Source organism: Panthera leo, chromosome B4 (assembly GCF_018350215.1).
Source record: "Panthera leo isolate Ple1 chromosome B4, P.leo_Ple1_pat1.1, whole genome shotgun sequence".
In the NCBI taxonomy this organism is placed as follows: Eukaryota; Metazoa; Chordata; class Mammalia; order Carnivora; family Felidae; genus Panthera; species Panthera leo.
Genome location: NC_056685.1, coordinates 15,127,868 through 15,149,960, shown reverse-complemented (window position 1 = coordinate 15,149,960; position 22,093 = coordinate 15,127,868). Strand labels below are relative to the sequence as shown.

At 45.3% G+C, this 22,093-nt stretch overlaps 1 protein-coding gene across 2 annotated transcripts in view; it reads left to right on the top strand.

The window, feature by feature from the left end:
• The window catches only part of RSU1 (Ras suppressor protein 1), a 200,902-nt gene extending 179,937 nt beyond the window's left edge, over positions 1–20,965 (top strand). For both annotated transcript variants that reach the window (XM_042945002.1, XM_042945001.1), the window contains one exon: positions 20,384–20,965. In XM_042945002.1, the coding sequence (XP_042800936.1) occupies positions 20,384–20,486 (103 nt within the window). In that variant the 3' untranslated portion in view covers positions 20,487–20,965. The remainder of the gene's footprint in view (positions 1–20,383) is intronic.
• The last annotated feature ends 1,128 nt before the right edge of the window (positions 20,966–22,093 follow it).

Here is a 22,093-nt window from a genome sequence, read left to right as displayed (position 1 = left end):
AGATGCAGACGGGCTCATTGTGAGAAATGATTTCATTTGTTACCACCAGTAGTAAACACCAGTGGAGGCCTGTGTCTTTGCGAGATACTTACTGTTTTAAATGTATTCTCTTGAATGATGCTGGTTAATATTTATTCCTATGTTTTGTTTTGTTTTGTTTTGTTTTGTTTGTTTGTTTTCACTGAGAAAATTGAAGCTTGGCTGGGTTACATGATTTGCCCAAAGCCACACTACTAAAGATGCAATTCTGTTAAAAACAATATTGGAAGCAGTCTGTCCCCAAAACAAAGAAATGTTTGCTTCAGTTATGACATACAGTATGGATTCACGGGTGGCCTGCCAATAATTGTGTTTATGATGTGGCAAATACTAATGCAGTAACATCTATTTAAGATTATTCGATCTAAGGGCACCTGTCTGCCTCAGCCGGCAGAGCACGTGCCTCCTTATCTTAGGGTTATGAGTTCGAGTCCCATGTGGCGTGTAGAAATTATCCAAAAAATCTTCAAAAAAAATTAGAAACCTAACTATAATATAAGCCATGATGATTACTATTAAAACATATATACTCTGGAAGAAAACTTAAAAAATATTCACAAAAAAAATGCTAGTAGAATTTATGTTTAAGTGAGAGACTTCTGGCTGTTTTCTTTTCAACCTGTTCTGAATTCCTTTTTTTTTTTTTTTTTTTAATGTTTATTTTTGAGAGAGAGAGAGAAAGAAAGCATGAGTCTGGGAGGGGCAGAGAGAGAGGAAGACACAGAATCCGAAGCAGGCTCCAGGCTCTGAGCTGTCAGCACGGAGCCCTATGCGCGGCCCGAACCCATGAACCATGAGATCATGACCTGAGCCAAAGTCAGACGCTTAACCGACTGAGCCACCCAGGCACCCAACCCTGTTCTGATTTTCTAAATGGGTTGTAATATATTCTATTTGTTTTAAAAGTGAAATTTGTAAGTTAAAAATGAAGGAAGATACAGTTTAGATTCCTGTCACAGTTACTTTTTCTCTACAATTCCAGCCAAGAAACGTCCATATTCTGCACATTACAGATAAATGTACGTGTGTCCTGGGGTCTGGGGTCAGCAGTCTTTCAGAGCTGATTTGCTGTCCCTTGGGGCAGACAGCTGAAGGAAGCTACTTTTTTGTTGAAGGAAGCATGCAGGCTCCTTCCTTGGGGTACACAGCCAAAATACGTCCTGATGGGAAGCAGGCGGTGGGGCCACTCCCTCTGTTGTGACTGGTTTTTAATATGAATGCCTCTGGGATGAGATTCGGCCTTACCTGTAAAAAGAAAGGGTGAGGAACTTGCCGCATGCCTAGATCAGTTCACTTTTTGTGACAGCGGCCATTCATGTTGCTGTCACAGAAGGGTAATTCATTATGGACCATGTCACCATCAACTTTTTCACTAGTGAAGACTTGTAACTGGACCAAACTGACGAGACTGGAGTAGAAACATGACTGGTACTGCTACATAAGCCACGGTGATAGTTGTTTGCCGGCAGAATGTATAGAACATTTTTTATTATTTTTTTCAAAAAAAAAATGTTTAACAGTTATTTGGCTCGGAGCCACAGAGAGACAGAGCATGAGCAGGAGAAGGGCAGAGAAGGAGGGAGACGCAGAATTGGAAGCAGGCTCCAGGCTCTGAGCTGTCAGCACAGAGCCCAATGGGGGGCTGGAACCCACGAACCGCAAGATCATGACCTGAGCTGAAGTTGGACGCTTAACCGACCGAGCCACCCAGGCACCCCTAGAACATTTTTTAAATGACAGGACTGTTACCTCACGTATTTACTTAAGCATCCTTCCATCTATGCGTTCCCATTCACTTTTAATTTCTTAGTATTTGACAACAAATACATGTACTTTGGGCCATTTGGATAGTAGTTATTCCCTTAATGTTCAAGGGGAACCATATTAAGGTGCTGAGTACCTGACATTAGGTCCTCATAACTAACCCTATTAGGTGGCACAGAGAATGCCTCTTTCATGTACAAAATGAGCCTCAGACAGGTTCTGTTTGCCAATAGATTCCTTAATGATTCTTCTTGAACGTGGGGTAAATCTGTACCATTGTAAGCAAGCTTTCTTTTTAGCTTCTGCATATAGTTATACTTGTCAAATGCTAGCTGTTTCCTAATTTATATCTGCTAAAATTTTCTGATGCTTTTGCTTGTTTACTGTTTCCATGTGTTACACCTAATGTGAAATTGAGATTTTGGTTAATTAACTACTCAGCACGATTATTTCCCTTAAGTAGAGGGGAACTTCGTTTACCAATTTTGTCCTTCTTGTTCGTTATGTTAGAGTCCATATGGCTCACCTCACCTTTAAAGAAATTAGCCTCCTTACCCTTCTCTTGAACTCTTATTTTGTGGCCTTGATTCTATGCCCACCCTCCCCACAACCACAAAATTCCCAAGGAGTACCACCTGGCACAGGATTGTTGGATACTGGTTTGTAGTACACGTTATCTTCATATGCGTGAATAGATAGCCTTCTGCATTCACCAGAAGCACTGTATCATGTCTGGGGGAAATTTTTTTAATGTTTCTAAAGAGCTGTAGACATTTTAATAAAAGCTTCTCCTCAGCTTTTGTCTGCTGTGTATCCGGAGAAAAGTACAGTAAAAGAGAATATGGCATTACTGTAGCCTGCCTGTCTGAATCCATTTCACTTCATTGAGCTAGATTTCTCTGAAAAGGGAACATCCCCAGCCAAGTCTGCCCTAAAAAGATATCCAGGGTGGCAAACCCAGAACTTTGGTGTCTGCAGGTGCCATTTTTTTTATTCTTAATATTTTAAATTAAATTGCCTGGCACCATGGCAAACACGATCAAACCTGATGGCCACAGGAAAAGTGGAGATGCCCAGTATTAGCTGGGGATGGACGGAAGCCTCAGACTCAGTAAGAGTGGTGAAACCTGCAAGTGTTCGTGGCCAGAGGTCCAGCCCACCTGGTCTCCAAGCCATTATGCTGGGGACCTCTGAGGTATGGCGATGACGTGGTCCCTCTGAGGACTCCCAGCCTACCCGTAAGCACGTCCAAGAGCACGAAGCACAGAGGCATATGGAAATTCCACTCTCGAGCTTAATATACACCATGCAAAATGAATTTTTCATACTGGGCTTTTAAGAAATGGAAAACCTCCAGCTTTCCCTCACTGGTGTGCCTTTTGGAGTTAGTGCCCTTTAAAGCAGCCGGAGGGGGGAATGACTGTAATGTAAGCAGAGTGGTGTTTGCAAGTGAGGGCTACATGAAAGGCGATGATGATTTGGGAAACATTATTCTGGGTGTGGAATTGAACAAAGAGTCCTTACCGAAGGAAAAACTACCCAGAAACACTTTAATAGTCTCTCGGATTTGGGTCCAAAGAACCATACTGTGAATTGAGTGGAAGATAAATAGAGAGGAAAATAGCAAATTAAGGGGACAAATAACCAGGGAGGGGCGGGTGCCCGCTGGCATTGGCAAGGAGAACATATAACCAGCGTCTGATGCATTTCCTTGAGAATCCGTGTGTTTGCAAATTGCTTCGTTGCATCTTAGCAGAATGTAATCTGAGTAACGAAGAGCTGACTAGCGAACATAGTTGGATGAATTCCCTCAGTACTCCTGAAATATAACAGAGCAAGGAACAGTATAATGAAAAATAACAGAGAGAGTAGCTAGGGGCTTAACTTATGATCAGTGTTCATTACAACAAATGACACTTTCACTGCAGAGTTACCATAAAGATTATTGACTCTTACGTAATGTGGTTCCCATCTGAATAGATCTGAGAATAGCTTAGCCTGTGAATGGGCGAGCTGAAGCAAGAGGAGGACCACAATGTGCTCAATGCCCTTATTCATTTTTTTCACTTAGTCCTGGGAAGCCGCCCATTCAGGACCCCGGACAGAGCAAAAGCCCGTGAATCTTCTTGCAGGAAGATTCGCCATGATTCTCTTCTCTTTGACTAGCATGGCCCTGTGTAATATTCAGTGAAGACCAGGGTCAGAAAGTGACCAGGCTTGCTAGCCATTTTATATTGAAGGTCCTCACCTGATTTTCTCTGCCATTTGCCTTTTTCCTCAAGCACACATGTGACATTTTAAAAAACCATCTCTTTGGGACAAGACTGTGTTTTGCATGAAACTTGTAGCACACAACCCCGTTTTTCAGCTCTGGCTTTCAACCAAGCTTACAATGGTCAATCCCAATTCAGGGCACAGTGTGCGTAACAGCCTTGGTTTACTGAGCACCTGTGTGGTACCTGCTAAACACTCTGGTTTCATCCTCCTAGTGACCCTATGAGGTATGTACTATGAGTGTCATTCCCACTTCCCAGATGGCAGAGCATGTTCAGAGAGGTTAGGTAAGTTGGCCAAGGTTACCCAGCTGCCAGTTGTTATAGATGAACTTCAAAACCAGGACTAACATCTGCCAGGTGTTTTAACTTCCTCACAGATGCTGAGCACAGAGAGAGCTACCCTTTCTCTTGCTTTCTCTCCCTCTCCTGCGTGCACTCCCTTGGACTCTCTTGGGCTCTTTGTCACTCACTTTCTCTATTTCTGGAAAAGCTGGCTGGATTTTGAAATCAGATACATCGGGACTTGGGCCCTTCCTTTTTCATTTGCTAGAAATCCTGAAAAACTGACCTAACCTCTCTTAAGAGTAGTTGTAATGAAAAAAATAGTTCATACTTAATGGGTGGCGAGACACGGTGATAAGCTTTTTGCATGATTGCTTCATTCATTCCTCACAATTGTAGGCAGTGTAGGTCTGATTAAAATTCCTATTTTATAGATTGAAGAACTGGGCTTAGAATAGTTCAAGCTACACAGCCACTAATTCTGTCTGGAACTTTTACATCTAGCCAGTATTACACTGTTCACTGTGGGCAGTTTCAAAGTGCCCCCCATAAGAGACGGTCACCATCAGTGTTAGCCAAAGACAATGATGACAGGCCCCAGTAATATGGGAGACACGAGCAGGGCAAGGGAACCCAAAGAGGCTAGTGGGTAAGGAGACTGTATTGTTGGGTGGAAAGAAGCCAAGTGGCGTTTGGGAACAAGTCAACAATTGTCAAAAGAACGACAAAGGCATGTCTGGGAGCTCCACAGTAGACAAGTCTTTGGCTCTCACCCTTCCTTTAGGTTTCAATTTCTTATTTCTGAGTTCCATAGAAAAAATATCCTGGTGAGGAATGGAGAATTTAAAACTACTGTCAGCCATGGGAGAGCCAGCACATTGAACATTTGTCCCCAGTCTCTTGTAAGCACAGCCATGACTCGGATGCCGTGCCTCATGGACATCTGCAGTGAACTTCTGTAGACCCACCCTCCAGACTCCCTGGCCCAGAGATCAGAGACGGACATGGAGACTGAGCCAGAGTCTAGACTTGGTATTTGCCACTTCACAAGAAGCAGCTGAGTGAGGAAGGAAGCCAGGCGGCTTGCTTGGGAAATGGCAAAACTCGTGAGTCCACATGACCTACACCTGCTTCTTTTTGAGCCCCTGCTAGGGAAGGCCTTGTGGAAAGTGCAGCCTGGTCAGCTGTGAGCTCAGGACCTTTGGCTCCTAAAGCCATTTTTTTATGTGTTGTTGCTTTTGGGAAAGAGAAGGCCCAACTATGCTTTTCTCCAGCCAAGTAGTGTTTACGGGCTTTAGGACTTACTTGTATTGGCCTGAAGACTTTTCCAGGCTCATACTCGGAACTGTTGTAAGCAATTAAAAACAGGGAAGAACCTACTAGCTAAGTGGGATTACTTTTTTAAAAAGTACTGTGTGTGTGTGTGTGTGTGTGTGTGTGTGTCCATCCTTCCTTTTGCTGAAGTGCAAAAACTAACCAAGCACCAAGAAAGAGTCCCATCAGCTTTCAGAATGCCTTTCATCTAGTACAAGAAAGGCTTGACCCCACCATATTCACATGGTCTCTCTCTGTTGTGCAGCATGTGACCACAAACAGCATGCAGCTCTTGAGCTCTTGAATTGTTATCCTGTCTGATTAGGATGTGCTGTGAAATCCTCACCAGGTTTCAAAGACACTTAGGGCAAAAAAAAAAAAAAAAAAAAAAATCATTAAACTTATATGATAGATTTGCTAAGTCTTTTGTCTGTAAATTAAGGATAAAATAGGTCATTAATCACATTTATATTGATTACATGTTGAAATGATCATATTTTAGATATATTGGGTTAAAAAGTATATCAAAGTTGATTTCATTTGTTTACTTTTTTTAATGTGGCTGCTAGAAAAGTGAAAGTTATCTGTATGGATTTTATATTTCGGACAGAGCTAGTCTATAGATATATGAAAGTATAGAGTACGTGTCTACAAATTAGAAGTACTAATATGTGTTTTAAAAATAAGATTTTAAAAATAACTTTCTGAAATATTGATGAGGGGAATCACTAGGTATTCAGTATAGTAAGTACTGACTAAAAGGGGCTTTTGCCATTCTGGAGGAAATATATTGGACAGAAATCTTTTTTTTTTTTTTTTTTTTTTTTTTTTTTTTTTTTTTTTTTTGAGATAATGCACAAGTGGGGAGGGGCAGAGAGAGAGAGAATCCCAAGTAGGCTCCACACCGTTAGCTCAGAGCCCCATGCCGGGCTCGATCTTATGAACCATGAGATCATGACCTGAGCCTAATGCAGGAGTCAGATGCTTAACCAACTGAGCCACCCAGGTGTCCTGAGCAGACATCTTGAATAGCTATTGAATAGCAGGTATTCAGGGGTATTTTTCCCTGAGAACATAGGTCAGTTTGATTCAGTTGTTGCAGACAGTTTGTCAGTATTTGAAATAACTCCTGTGCCCCCCTTCCTTCGTCATTTTTTGCCCAAGTGTCATCCTGTTGGCCACATCATGGCCACAACCACTGGATATCCTGGAAAGCATAAGAAAAGAGCAGCCCTGGGCGGTATTCCACAGATACCCTGGTCCTCTGGCATCTCCACCTCCTGCTTTGACTTTCACCATCTGTATTTAGAATGCTCTCACACCTTCCAGGAGTGTTTTGTGGGTGAGATTGCTAGATGAAACACTTGAGGTTCTTGGATGAGGTCTGTTGTGACAAGCGTGAGCTCTCCCCTCCCCGCCCACGGCCACAGTTTTGCTCTGAGTCTACAAGGCCTGTCGAGGGCATCAAACAACTAAAACCTGAGCCCCAAGACAGAGTCCTCTCCTCCTCTTGATAGGTTCCTGGGGTCCCCACTCAGATTTATTGCTAGTGCATGGATGGATCCTTGATATAATTTTTAACATCAAGCACAAACCACAGACGTCTTCATTTTTAACCTTTTTGCCCTTGAAGACCATAAATTTCTTCGAGACTCTTAAAAATCTGATTTACAAAATCTAGGAGGAAATGGATGACACACACTAAGTCTGATGAATACATCAGGGCTAAAAGTATTTTTTAAATGTTCCATTCCTTTTGGGAGTAGGTTTTCTCCACAAAACTCAGAAACATGAAAGTGTAACCAAAGAAGGGTGGGACCTACAGGCTTGTCTCCTGTCGAGCTCCCATACGTGTCTTCTCCGTTATTCTTTTGACAGTTGTTGGCTTGTTCCCAAATACCACTTTGTCTCTCAGCCACCAAAAGCTGGTCTCCTCCCCTCCTGCCAGTCTTTCCTTATTCATGGCCAGTGATTCAAACATTGGTATCAGGAATGGATGAAAAGCACAGTTCAACCTGATAGGCCATGTTGCAAGGGTGGGGTCTGCCGCTTTAGAGAGAGCTCAGCTTATCTGAGGCTTTCTGCTTCACCAGGGAAGCAGGCTGGGGCATTTGGGCAGCATTTACTGGTCTGTACCTGCCACTTCCTGAAATCCCTCCGGTGAGAGCCTCATGGATAAAGCGCTGTGTGCATAAGTCCACCTGTACGTAGATGGATGCTTTCTGGTTTTTATTTTTTCGTTTTCATCTTTTCATTTTTTATTTTAATGTCTTGGCTTTATCTGGGAGCAGAGCATGAGTCACCTCACAGAAAATCCACGCACAGAAAGTAGGGGCAAGTAATACAGTGTGGTCTACAGACCGCAAGCATCATGCCTTAATCTGAGCAGAACATAAAAGGAACCTCAGAGATGTGAGCCCTGTAAGGTTTCATTTAACATAATTTTGCTTAAGGGTTAGACAAGTTAATAAAAGCAAAGTGCTTATGCAAGCTTCATGTGTAAAGTCGGCAAGTTCCATTCAGATGTCCAACGCTGAGGGGGTTGAAGCCGTGGCCTGGACAGTTCAAGTTGGACAGGGGTTGAGGTACCGTCAGGCTGTGCTCAGTCATTGCGTGAGGGGTGTGGCAGCATCCAGGCTGGACAGTTACTGCCCCTATTTAGGTCCAAACACCCCATCTTCCATCTGGGGAAACAGATTACCCAGATAACAAGATTAATTCCAAAGACTTGTGAATCTAGTTCAGAGTTCTTTGCCCTGCATCTGCAACCTATAGGCTTGTACTTAAATTTGAAGAGATGGCTAGCTTTCTGTGGGCTTGGCCATGAGTCCCCTGCCATGGCCAAATCACCAAGCCAGCTGGACAGAGAGAAACTGAGGAAGGAACAGTCTCAGGAACAGAGAGTCCAAATTGTTAAGGGCGGGGGGGGGGGGTGGTGAATAATAACCTCTCAATCTGCTTTTACCGTTTTTCCTTGTCTGAAAGATGGAAAAAAGAAAAAGCAAAGCTTCTGTTTAGACACTAGTGTTCCTAGTCCTGTGCCATTAGTTCCTCATTTGTCGTATCACTTATATTTGGAGTCACCTGGCTTCTGTCATTCATGTGATACTGCTTAAAGCTTACGCGAGCTGCTAGATGGAAAATGCCACAGAAGCCTGTTAAAGAAATGCTAACGTACAGTAAGTGCTAGATGGGTGTTGCTATTGTGCTCGCTCACTAGCTTAATCACGTGAGAGGTCGTGAACAACCCTGAGCCATCCGTGAAGGACCCACGTGTGGCCACAAAGACTCTTACCTTTCCATGACCAGAAAAATTTATTCCGATTTTTAATTTTTCCAAAGGAAACGCAGGGGGGACCCCACTGGTTTCATCATTTTCATTTCAGCTTAATTCTTTTTTAGAAAGTTACTATCTTCAGTGAGTTCTTACTAGTATCAGATAGGATTAGTATTCCATAAAAGTCCACCGTGCTTTAAAGGAATTTTTGGCAGACCCTGGCCACAGTGCTATGGGAGAGAGTATCCACGAGAGGATGGCAGACCGGGGTCCCAAGAGGCCTCGCAGAATTGCGCGGTGATGCGCTTACTGAACTCGCAGCCGCACTGTCAGCCTTCCAGCCTCAGAAATGCTGCAGAAACCCAGGAAGACACATAGGAAACTGGTGTACAAACCAAGATTCCTTAACAGAGGGTAGCTGCTTCCAAAGGCCAGAACACTTGCCTCGGTCTGCATAGCACATATTGTTTCAGTAGTCAGCTCTCAGTGGGAAGCTGATGTGTACTCAGCCCGAGGAGCATGGAACGGAGGACATGGGGAAACGTACGCGTTGGCTACGATGCTCTTTCAGTCCGCCATTAAGTACGTATTAGGTGACTAGTGGCCGGTGGGCCCTAGAGAAGCAAAATGATTAAGACAGTCCCTGTTTCAGAGGCACTAATAATCCAGTTGGGAGGAAGCCCACGTGGATACTTCGAGTATACCCTAGGAAGTGCGGTGATGTATGCTTTTATTCCCTCCGTCACCAAGTGTTCATTTCATGCCCGTGGTGTACCAGTCACACGGGATACCAAACAAGACAGAAGGGTTCCTACTCTCCCACAGTTAACCTTCTGTTAAGGGAGGCTGGGAAGAACAAACAATCAGATAAATAAAATAATTATATGGCGACTCTTGATATGAAGGAAAAGAATGTGATGGATATCGTGGGCAAAAGGACCTCCCCTAGGATTTCGCATTTGGAGAAAGGTGAGACCGATGTGTCCTTCAGGACTCAGCGTCCCTTTGATTGCAAGAAACACAAAACTAAGAGGAGTGGTGATTATTTGGTCATTTTCTACTAAAAATAATCAGCGATAACGGTAAACTTCAGGCCCGGCGTGGTGCGAGGGCTCGATGTCGTCAGACCCACGTCTCTCCGTCTTCCAGTTCTGCTTTGTCTGGGCTGCTTTCTCTCCCAGGAATGCTCTCTTCACGAGATGTCAGCAGGTCTGACAGTAGCTCTGGACTCCTAACTGAAATAAATAGAAAACAAAGGACTTTTCCCCATGGCAGTTTGAGGGAAAACCTTAAGTCTTTCTCCAGTTGGCTTAAATTAGCCATAGGATCATGTATGAATAGTCACTGTCCCCCAGAAAAAGGGAAAGGTTTCAGACTGAGTCATGTTTTTATTTTTAAAGTTTATTCATTTATCTGGAGAGAGAGAGAAAGCATGAGCGGGAGAGGGTCTGAGAGAGAGGAGAGAGCGAGAATCCGTGAGCCCAACGCGAGGCTTGAACCCACAGACCACGAGATCATGACCTGAGCCGAAGTCATATGCTTAACCGACTGAGCCATCTAGGCGCCCTGTGACTGAGTTGTGTTTTGACACTAAAACTGAGGCAGCATAGCTATTCACCTCAGAGGCATTTAATCTCTCTGGGCATCTATACCCTCATCTGTAAAACGGGGATGGTGATAGTGCCTGTCCCCGGGACACCAGGAGAAGAATATTCCAGGTAAATAGCAAGTACAAACCTCAGAAGTGGGCAGGGGCCTTACCCATTTGCCCACATGCTGGGGGTTGGGAATGTGGGAGGGTAGAAGTGGAAGAGGGGAGAGAGCTGACAGGTGTGGCTCAGAGTGTGAAGGGTGGGGGCAGCTCCGTGTTTGTTTTCGCTGCTTCCTCTTAGAGACAGCCCTGGCCGGGCATGCCCAGAACTCCCCTTTCTCCAGAAGGCGCCTCAGATGCCCACTGTGAGCATTTATCCCATTGTTTGTATCGCTGACCAAAACCAACACTTCTGAGGGACAGATTCTCCCTCCAGCTTTGTTAATACCATCAGTCAGTTTACTGTCTACGCTCATTGGAGTTGAGCTGGTGATATTTAGAATGATTTTTCCCGTTAATGCTTTGATTCATTTTGTGTCCATGTTATCATCGAACACCTAGCTGGACAGTCTTTTTTACCTTTAAATTCAGGATTTTGCTTGGTGCCTCACTCTTGCCCTAACTGATGTGATCTCTCCAGTCAGGTCTGTTTGGCAGGTCGTGAATTCTAAAGGAAATTATATAGGGGCTTCTGGATGGCTCAGTAGGTCAAGCACCCAACTTCAGCTCAGGTCGTGATCTGGTTCGTGAGTTCAAGCCCCACTTCGGGTAAACTCAAGCCCCACTAAATAAATCAAAATTTTAAAAATAAGTTATATAATCTCAACACATAATTCACGGTTATGTAGTATTAATATCCAGCTGTCCGCATTAAGGGATCCATTATATAATTATTATTTAGCTTTTGAGAGTCAGATTCCATTTAGTTAATTTTTATAGTAGTGCTTTTTAAGTGTAATTTTTGAAGAGGGTGAATTGCACATATGAAAATAATTTTTCCTTTGTGTTTATGGTGAAGTCTGTACATATGTGTGTGTATTACAGACACACACATATGTGGTTGGATGTCTCTTTTTTAATCTCTATAAGTGATAAGTATGAAATCAAAAAATAATTCTCTCCATAAAAAATATGCAGTCCAGGTATGAAGTCTATTAAGGAAGCTTGTTTGGGAAACTTACAAATGCCCTTAGACTTGTTTCCTCTTGCTTTTTAGTTTATTCTGGAAATTGCATCATTTAGCACTTCACAGTTTAATTTAAAAGGATTACCTATTTTCTTAAATGCTTAAGCAGGGAAGCAAGTTGGAATTATTGATTTTGCTCTGCATGTATTCCGTGAAAGCTGGATTTGCTCCTTCCCCAGGGAACATACCCCCTGAACTGCATGCTTGCTCGTGACAGCTCGGACCTCTGATACATAACCAAAGACCTTGCCTAATATCCTTGCAACTGCTCGGGGAATTTTTATTAAGTAAAAGCATCATTAGAGTAGACAGGATGATGAAGTTTAATGAGCATCTTTTGTGCATGAGACTGTTAGCTTTGCTCTGCCAGAATCCTCATTTCTCCCCTCCAGTGGGGCAGAGAGTAAGTCTAGAATGTATAGGGTGTTTTAAAACCCGGTTTATATTTTATATTGTCGTATAGCTTAATCTGTATCTTAGGCCATCTGCAAATTCCTTTTGGCTATTTCCGTGGATTTCAAATGCATGTTTATACTTTCCTTTACACTGGGTGTTGGGGAACGGAGGGCAGTGAGGGTTGTAATGGAGAAAAACGTGAAAGACACATACTGCCATTAGCGACCTGCATGGAACCATCTCTTGGAGGCTTGATCTCAAAAAATCATTGCCTTTTGAATTAATGAGATTTCTCCCGGGAATATGGTTAACTATTAATTTTTTTTCTTCTTTAAGACTCAGCAGTTTCTGTGCTAAAGGTTCTGTCACCAGCCCCTCATAGCTGCTAGATAGGATAAATAAAGATACTGCAAACACTTGTTAATAATCTAGGCTTCACACTTTGTCCACAGATTTATTTGTAGACATGTTAAATTTAGCAACCTACCATAAGATTACAGATTATAAACAGAATTATTTCTCTCTATTATTGTCACTGGCCATATAACTTGGATTCTCAAATTGGTTCTTTTCTTGGTCTGTATAAGGACTTTCCATGGAAACACCCAAAACAACAGGAGGGAGGCATATGACACGAGCAAATGACTTAAGAACAGCATATTGTACCTCTCATATACCTGGCATTCGGAAACACAATATTTACATAGCACACAACATGCTTCTACCAGTGCCTTGAGTATACAGAATACAAAAGAAGTGAACTCTTCAGTCCCCACCCTCAAGAAAATGGCAGGCTTATTGAGAAGACAGATCTAGGAAATGCAAAAAAAAGATGGAAAACAAGATAACATAGTGCATTAAGGATTCGAACTTTGGCGTAGTTGCCTGGGTTTGATCCGGGTCTAAACTTGCTGAGCCTCAGTTTCCTCCTTTGAAAAACGGAAATAAGAAACGCCCCTTCTTCCCTGGATTGTCGTGGCAGCGAACGCTGAATGGCTGGTAGCCGTAACTGTAACGTGTCGTTATCACGGCACTCTGCTGGTAGTTCAAACCAACAAGCCAAGAGCAGGAACCTGTGTATCATCAAGGACTTAATGGTGCAATCCTGATAACTCGCGTAGTGTTTTGTGAAGGCAGAAATTGGGGCAGGGGGACGAAAGCTCTGAAAAGCCTAAAACTACGGATGGGATCTAAGTTGCAGAGAAGGACCCAGGCAGGCAGGCATTCCTGATGATACTAACCCAGATCAGCAAGAAACAGACCAAAAGGAATGCTGCCCGGGAGGAAGAGCTAATTCCAGGGCTTGGATCGATTTAGCACCATTTTATTTTTCAAACACACGCATGAGCCCAAGCCGATCTGACTGCACGTATTCCCATTTTCCAGTTAAGGTAACACACATTCTGGAAAGAGAAAGGACTCTGGGTTACTCAGTTAACAGGTGGCAGAGCTCACCCTCGGTTCCCCTTTACTGTGCTCCCCTCTGCCTTCCTCCAGAACAGCCTTACTGTGCTCCGGTCTGCTGGTGGACAGAGAGACAAGGTTGTCGGAGTTAAGCATCACGTGATACGTTTTGTGGCTGCTTTATAACACCAGGTTGGGGATACGACCTGGTGGACAGTGGATGCCATTTTCCATGCGTAAACCAAGGAGAGACTATTCTGCCAGTCGTAGGACACGTTGGAGGAATGAAAGGACCCATTATAATAATCTAATGACCATCTGATAGGGGCCTCTATTTGGGAAGGCGAAAAAGAATACATAAAATCCCACGTTTGTGAAAATAAGAATAAGCACCATAAAGTGACTGATTAATCCATTGAGTTACATAACTGAGCCTTTTGAGAAGCTGTTGAAAGTTGCGTTCTCCTTCTGCTGAAAAAACACATAGAGCTTTGCTTGGAGTTTTGGATACTTCCCTGGGCCCAGACTCAGAATGCCTGTTGCAGGGGAAGCTTCACTCAAACTTCATTCATGGGATAACCAAAAAAAAAAAAAAAGAGGCTTGTGTCAAAACCACTGAAGTGATTTGATCCTGAAGGTCTGGAGACACAGAGGGACAGACCTGTGAAAGTCGGGCTAGGGAACTGTTCCGTGCCCTGGTTGGATTTAATAGTTCAGTGTCCAGGTGGGAATAAGGCACAGCAGGGTTTGAAGACGGTGGTTGGCTCCGTAGGGGGTGGGGACGTGGAGGTGTTTCTAAGAGGTAATCATTGAAGCTGGAAAATTAGATGTCCTTTCTAGGAAAGAAAAAACAAAGATGACAGCAGAAACATAAGGACTTGAAGCAGTGTCAGAAGGAGAGACTAAGAACCAAGATAGTCTATTTGCAGCCAAGGGAGGAAATTTTCAGGAAGGAATGGGGTGGGCCCACGGTGGTCTTCTGCCGCAGCTTGGAGGGACTGAGGGTCTGTGAGAGAGCCTGGGATCCAAAAGAAAGGATAAGACTCGAATGGATCTTTTCCCACGGTGAAAATGCCCATATACATATGGCAAGTTTACATAGCAGTAATTGAAAAGTGTGCATATCACCTGCCCTGATATTAGTTGCAAACTTTATTCTGATTCTGTTGGGCTGGAATTTTTTGCTGCAGTCCCAGAACTGCAGGCGTGTTCAGTTGCTTCAAGTGGCCGGTGCGCAGGCTGCTTGTAACCAGATCCGTCCGAAGTGATCAGTCAGATGACCCTGGCTCTCCCTGGATTCGTTTCACAAGGATTCCTCCAGGGGTGGTCTTCAGCAGGAATTCAGCCGCTGTTTGGGGCAGGGCCCACCCCCCACCTCCTGCACAGATGAGAACAGAGAGCCCCCGGGAGGCCGATCGATGCTGGCTTGCTCATCTCCCACAGCCGAGAGCAGCCATGGGAGAGCCTTTGAGATTCTCTTCAGTGACAGAAGCCTGCTCGTCAGACTCCTGTGCATAATGGAACCTTTCCTGTCACTTTGGATTGTTCTTTGTTGGTTTTTTCCACTCCTTTATCATCTCCCATTTATCCCCCATAAACCTCAGATGTCAGGGGAGAGAAGAGTTTCTAAGACTGTGTGACATAGGGTCCCCCCACTTTGTGGGTCGAACATTTTGTCCACCTGCAGCGGCTGCACTGTTGGTGACCTTGAGCCAGGCTCCTTTTGTCACCACTGTCAAGCTGGCAGGGCCACGTTCCTGGATCTGCTGTGTGCTCCAAGGCAACTGTGTGCTCAAGTGGAAGGGGCTGGCCAGCTTAGCCTGAGTCTCAGACCTCCTGTGAGAGGTTAAAGGCGGCAGCTGCCATTCTGGAACATCTGCTAAGTACCTGCACAGACCAGACCTTTTCTGTGTCTGATTTAATCTTCCCCCAAGCCCTCCAAGGTAGCTGGGCATTTTCACCCTCATCCTTGCAGATGAGGACTTTTGACTATGGAAAGTAGTCACTTTCCCAAGGTCACACGTCATTGAGGGCGAGCAGGGTGCCAGAATGCAGAGGTAAGTGAAGCCCCAGGTCTGTTGTCTTGGGTCCCCCGGGCAGGGTGCCATGGGCTCACGTGGGGCCGGACAGGTGCCACCTGAACCGAGCATGAGGGAGACATGCTGGCTTGGGAAGTGCCTTGTGCCAGGGTCTGAGGGCTGGTGGGGTATTTCCCAGATGAAGGAGGTAGAACTAGCAGGTGGGTCAAGAGAGAAGCCATCTTCAGGAAGGCTGAGAGGCAGGTGTGTCAGGAGAGGAAGATACAGGGTCAGGAAGACAGAAGCCATCCTGAAGGCCGGGACTGCATTGATTAGTCATGTTGTTTATTTTCTGTCTTTTATGATGTTTTGACATCTTGGAGGTCTTACTGGCTGGAGAGACATTGCCCTTTCCAGGGCTAGCTTAATTCCTAGAGATAGCGACCAACTTATCTGCTACTTTGCCTTTGATACGCAAACCAACCGATCCAAAGCCAACACCTGACCACCTCCTGTATCAAACTCACACTCCAAGCCAGTATTTCCCCTGCCCTAAATCACCCCAGGACCAGGTCCCCTACACCTGGAGACCACCGTGACAGCCTTGAGCCCCTGGGAACTATTCAAACTCTGCAATCCTAAATCCACTCAACCCCGTCCTTTCCTTCCCATGAAACCACCTTGAAGTACTTGGATTCTGCTTCCTGCTTTGTTCCTTCTCCCTCCTAATGGACCCTGGTACTTCCCCTCGCGGCCTTGTGTGGTGTGGCGTGCACCCTCCCCTTGAGAAGCTTCGTTCAAAGGCATTGACCTCTCCACATCTCACTCGTTCACCTCTAGAAGTTAAATCTGGGTCCATTCAAAACATGGGCCAAGGCATTAGCTTCAGACAACAGAGGGGGCAGGGAGCGTCCGATCCTTCTGTAGTACAGAGAGGACAGTTTTTCCACTTGTTCCCTTTTCTTCTGATAGAAACAGCACCCTTTCCCCTGCCCCCTTTGGGGCATCCTTTGTCCTTTTTGAAACAGTTTTTTAACTTGTCATTCTTTTCAATGAGCTGCTACCCCAGAAGTCTCCCGTTCCTCCTCTGCTGAAGGTAAGCAGACTTCTCACTTCCAGGCTGCCCTGTCAGGCCCAGAGAGGTTCATTTCCTGTATTAGGTCCCTGTTGTGGTAACAAAGTACCGTGAACTTGGTGGCTGAAAATAAAACAAATATATCTTCCTATGGTTGTGGAGGTCAGAAGTCTGAAATCAGGGTGTCCTCAGGGTGGCTTCCTTCTGGAGGCTCCAGGGGAGAATGCATTTCCTCGCCTTTCTAGTTTCTAGAAGCTACCTGCATTTCTTGCTGGTAGCCCTTTCCCTCCTCCTTGAAAGCCATCAGTGTACCATGTTCAGATCTCTCTGACTCAGACCTTCCAGCCTCCCTCTTCTAAAGACCCTGGTGATGACACTGAGCCCACCAAGAAAATGCAGGGTAATCTTCCAGCTCTAGATCCTTAATTAACCTTTTCCACAGAGTCCCTTTATGATACAGGTTTCAGGGATCAGAATGTCCCTGTTTTGGGGGGCCGTTATTCTGCCTACCACACTTACACAATGGAAGCCCCATGGCTAATCACTGGTAGAGCCAGGAATGGAACCCCAGACCTAGGACCCTAAAATGCTGGTCATTACCGCTCTGCCCCAGTGATGTCTCCATGTGGGAATGGCCACTTAGTAAATCACCACTCTCCTCTGCCCACTCAGCTGGAGGAATAAGGGATCACCGGGAGGACACGGCATCATCCCGGCTCTGGCAGTGACTCACCGAGGAAGTGGGTGGTGGGTGGTGGGGGGCGGGGATGCATTTAGTTCTGCCTTAGTTGCTCTCTTCAGAGAGGAATAAAACCTTTCTCCTAGAGACACGTGGGTTTGGCACTTATAGAAAATACCATGTCATTTTTTTCAGAGCAAAAAGTCCTAAGGAAGTAATCATTTAATTGTCTTTCTTTAATCCCTCCGACTCTAACTCCACATCAGTCCTGTGTCTCAGGAAGCATCCACTGACCGCTTCTGGTAGACATACCAGGTACTGGGCTTATTTCACTAGTGCAGCCTCCTTGCTAGGAAAGCAGCATCGTTTTTTGTTTTGTTTTGTTTTTTGTTTTGTTTTGTTTTGTTTTTACAGATTAAGAAACTGAGGCACAGTGAGGGAATCGGGAGGGGGGGGGGATGCTAATCATTTGCCCAGAGTCAGCAGCTAATAACTTGCAAAAGGAGGATTTCAACGTCAAGTTCAGGAATGCTGTCTCTGACCTGGCCCTCTGTAGGGACTTGCTGTGTCGCCCCAGGAGATCCAGGCACAGTGGTGTCTGAATATAAAAAGGCAGACATTGAAACATTGGAACATTCCGGTTCCTTCCTAACAAGGGGAGCCTTGCTGAGTTCCAGACAGCTTTTGCACCCCCTTCTAAAATGACTTTGCTGGATTACCACCGTCAGGCCCAGCGAAACCCCGACCTCTTCTGGGAACCCTTCTGTGCCCACCTCGGCTCTTACTCATTCAGGATGTGATTGATACCTGGGGCCCTTATCAGATCTTTATTCTCTTTTCCCTCCTCTGACCTCTTATTTGTGTCGCTGTTGCCGGGTTTCCCAGTTCATAAACTATTTCTGCAGATTTTTGTAAGCCTCAAAGTTAAATGCTATCTGTGAGCAAGAACATGCATACTGTTCCCCCTTATGGGGGTAGGGGTTTGCAAACTAGAGGAGAGATCCTTGAGGCTGGAGGGAACCTATGAATGCACAGACCAGAATCAGACCTTTGCCATATGCCGGGTGAGGGGAGCTTGGACAGCAGAGGCCTCCCGGGCACACCCCACACCACACTGCTGTGTTAACGCAAAGAAAGCCGCATCCTGGGATGAGGGGTTAGGCCGGGGCTCTTAGAGGAAAAAGTATGTTTCAGGGCATGTGTTGCTAAAGCTGAGGGATATAATAGATGAGTCTACCGTGGCTGTTTCTTTAACCTGTTTGATGCATGTGGTGGGAGAGATGCTGCAGGACTGAAGGAAGGGGGGGGTCCCCAGATAATAGAGGACAAGCTTGCCATCGCCGAGATGCTTAATTGCTTCCACAGAGCCCCTTTGCCTGTGTAAGTCGGTAGTCACAAGTCCCAGGAACTGGGACAGGGACATCAATGGGGTCGGGGCAGCAACAGCAGGACAGCTGGGCAGAAACTTCCTCTCTGCTGAAACCAGTGGTTCCTTTCCTGGGCTCCAGGACGTCTAAATGTCCATGACATAGACTTCAGGGGCATCCCTGGCCCTTTTTAAAGTGAGGAGCATTGGAGGAGGGCTCATGTGGATTTCAAAAAGATCCATTTTCCCGGAGGACAAGCTGTCCTGGGGAAGGAGATGTTTCTCCTGTAGGGACACGCTCTCAGGCTGAGCAGGACTGGGCCTCTCCATGAGAGGAGCAAGAGTCTCTAAAGCTCATTTCTACAGAAGTTGAAAGCGAGCTTGCAGTTTCTAATGTTACCTGTCAGGCATGTGGTTAACAACACCCCCCCCCCTCCACTTCACCTGGAGAACATTCCCAGGACCTGGCTGCACATATGTCCCCCGGCTCATAGGTCCGTGCTGCCAGCTCCAGACCCTGCATTCTGAACTCTTTGGGAGCAGAGACCTATTTTCATGGCCACTGCCGGTGGGACCTGCTCGGAGCACTTCTAGGGAGACATTCGGAAGCCTCTGGAGAAGATAGACCACACTATCACCTGTCAACCCGCCCTAACTGCTCCATCAGTTGGCCAGCTCTGTGTGCTAGGTCCATCCCTTGGCCTGCCAGCCACGCTGTCCACGTCCTCAAGAGCATTGGTAGATGCCACCAGTTTGCCTGGCAGGGTGCGAGCATCAAGAGAGGTGTCGATGCCTTGAGTGGACTTTAGAACGAGGGACACCTTGTACCGGGAGGTCAGTCCTTGTGTCATCCCGTCCCATTCAGTTGGCACAAGACCATCACAACAGGCAGATCAGGCATTGCCTTTCCCCGGAGGAACTGAGACACACGCCAGGCTCTCTCTCGGACACAATTATATCAATAAGGGGGGTTAAGATTGAGCCGTATTTATTTTAGGGTGGCTTTTAATTTTGTTTAATCAGAAGCACTCATAAATTATCGATTAATTATTATCTGCCGTTTGGTTCAATCCTCGCCGCCACAGGCTAGCATCGCTCTGGGATGAATGCCACCCGCTGTAATTGTCGGGTACTTTGTCAACATTTAATCAACGGTACTTATTAACGCGGCATTGATGTGTGGTCGCCGTCCCACTGCCATCAATCACGTGTGAGCAGCCTGAGCAGGCTCGGACACCATTGCTCTCTGTCACATTATCCAGCCCCTGGGCTTTCCGGCCAGGCGTGATGCTCACTTTTCACTAAATGGACACTCTGTCTCTTCAGTTCGACCCAGTTTTTGTCATTGTCGACTTAAACGCTCACAGCCGTTAGAGCTTCATTCCGGAACAGCTGGGCTGAGCATTACCGGTTCTCACAGCCCCAGATCTCTTCTGCCTTTGGTGTTGTCACACTCTGCCCAGTGAACGTGAAATTCCGGGACACTTGTCCAGAATTGACCTCATCATGCCCTGCGCGTGTGTGCGCACGTGTGGAAGAGAATTTCAAATTCCTAAATAAAAGGTATGAGCCGGAGACAGCAGAAGGCATCTTTTAGTCTTCTCTGGCTTCCTGAATATTCCTGGATAATAATAATCTGTTCTCCAAAGCCCTACCAGTAAAAGCTTTTCCAGTGTTAGCAAGGTGGATCTCACGTTTCTTCCTCTCTCTTTTCAGCCTCTACGGCAGACACATGCAGGCGAACCCAGAACCGCCGAAGAAAAATAATGACAAATCGAAAAAGATCAGCCGGAAACCCCTGACAGCCAAAAACAAATAAAGGGTTGGCATGGGCTGGACTTCTCGTTACTCCTCTTCCTTGTTATTACTTCTGTTCCCTGTTACTGTATGTCACCAATAAATACAATGCATGTGTCGCTTTTCCACTCTTTCCTTCTAGCACTTACCACTTCACCTCTTAACATGCTTTTGGTAGGTGGTAGATTTTTATAAGTTCTCAAAATCATTTCCATTTGTTTCCTTACCACTGCCAAAGGCAGGAAACAAAGCTCTAATTCAACTGCAAATTCCAGAGGAGGCACAGACCGCAGCTCCTTGAATAGATGTTCACTAAGGTGCGTGTTCTCAAAAGAATAATTAAAAAATCATGCGATCACTTAAATGTCACCACTAACACTGTTCGCTCTTCTGTTTATTCACAGAACTCATTACTTTGCTTTGTGAAAAGCTTTCCTTAACCATCAAGGTATTGTGTTAACTTACAAGTAATTTTTAATAAAATCTTGAATTTGTATCACATGATGCTCCTTGAATAGAGAATGATCTGGGGGTATACACATTTTTGTTTACCTTCTCCCTTCAAACTATGCCGTCCAGATTGTTGTAGATGATAAACTCTGAAACTTTGTGGGAAAGAAATACAAAATTACATCAGAGTTGGTGTCTTCTCACATGGATTTGTTAGGTTGGTTAGTTGGGGTGTGTGTGTGTGTGTGTGTGTGTGTTTCCTTTGAAGACTGTTTCTAAATTAGGAAGGAGCAGAAAAACAAATCTCTGGGAGACTCTGCCAAAGGATTTTGGAAAGCAGCATTTCTTAGCTGAAGAAATGGTGACTTCTGCCAGTGGCTGGTAGACAAAAGTTGTGAAACGGAGGGAGAAAAACTCAAGTATGTTTCTCATCACTGCAGAAAATCTCACATCAGAGCATTCTTCCGCGTGGCTTCGATGGTGCCAGCGAGGTTGTGTAAACGGGCACGCTCTCCCCCCACCCCACTTGTGGGGTAGAAACCGCAGCAGCAGGGTCATTAAACAACCGATTGTTTAGCATCTGTGATAGGCAGCTGTGTTCTTACCAACAGTCATGTGGATGTAAGTGAAAATAAACCCAGGCACAGGACCCTTGTGCTAACGAGGCCTGCCAACACCAGTGCCTTGGAACAAAAGGAGTCTGAAGGCATAACACTGTCAGATCGGGGCATCTCTACCTCTGTATCCCCTCCCTTCACTTTCACAGCGGAACCCCCAAGACCAGGACTGCCAGGAAGTAGGAAAAGCCAGAATCAAAACACGACAACAACGAATCCTGAATTACTTAGGAGTTGGACGTGGCATTTAAATCAGAAAGACCGTGGATCACAGGCACTGTTTCTGGAAAAGGCCTTGATAGAACATTCCTGTGGGCTAAGGAATCCCCAGGTGTCCTCACCTGTTTGGGGTTAAGACTGACTGAAGTTTTCTAGGTGCAATCTTTGCCGCGGCCTGAATTGTTTAATTTGATTTTTTAGCTCATAATGCTGGAGGAAAGACAATGCCTGTGTTGTGGATTGGAAAGACTTTTGTCTAAAAGTGAAGTGGCAACAAGGCATTAGTAAAAATATCACAATATACTCTTACGAATAATTTCTTTAAAAGATGAACACTCTCAGT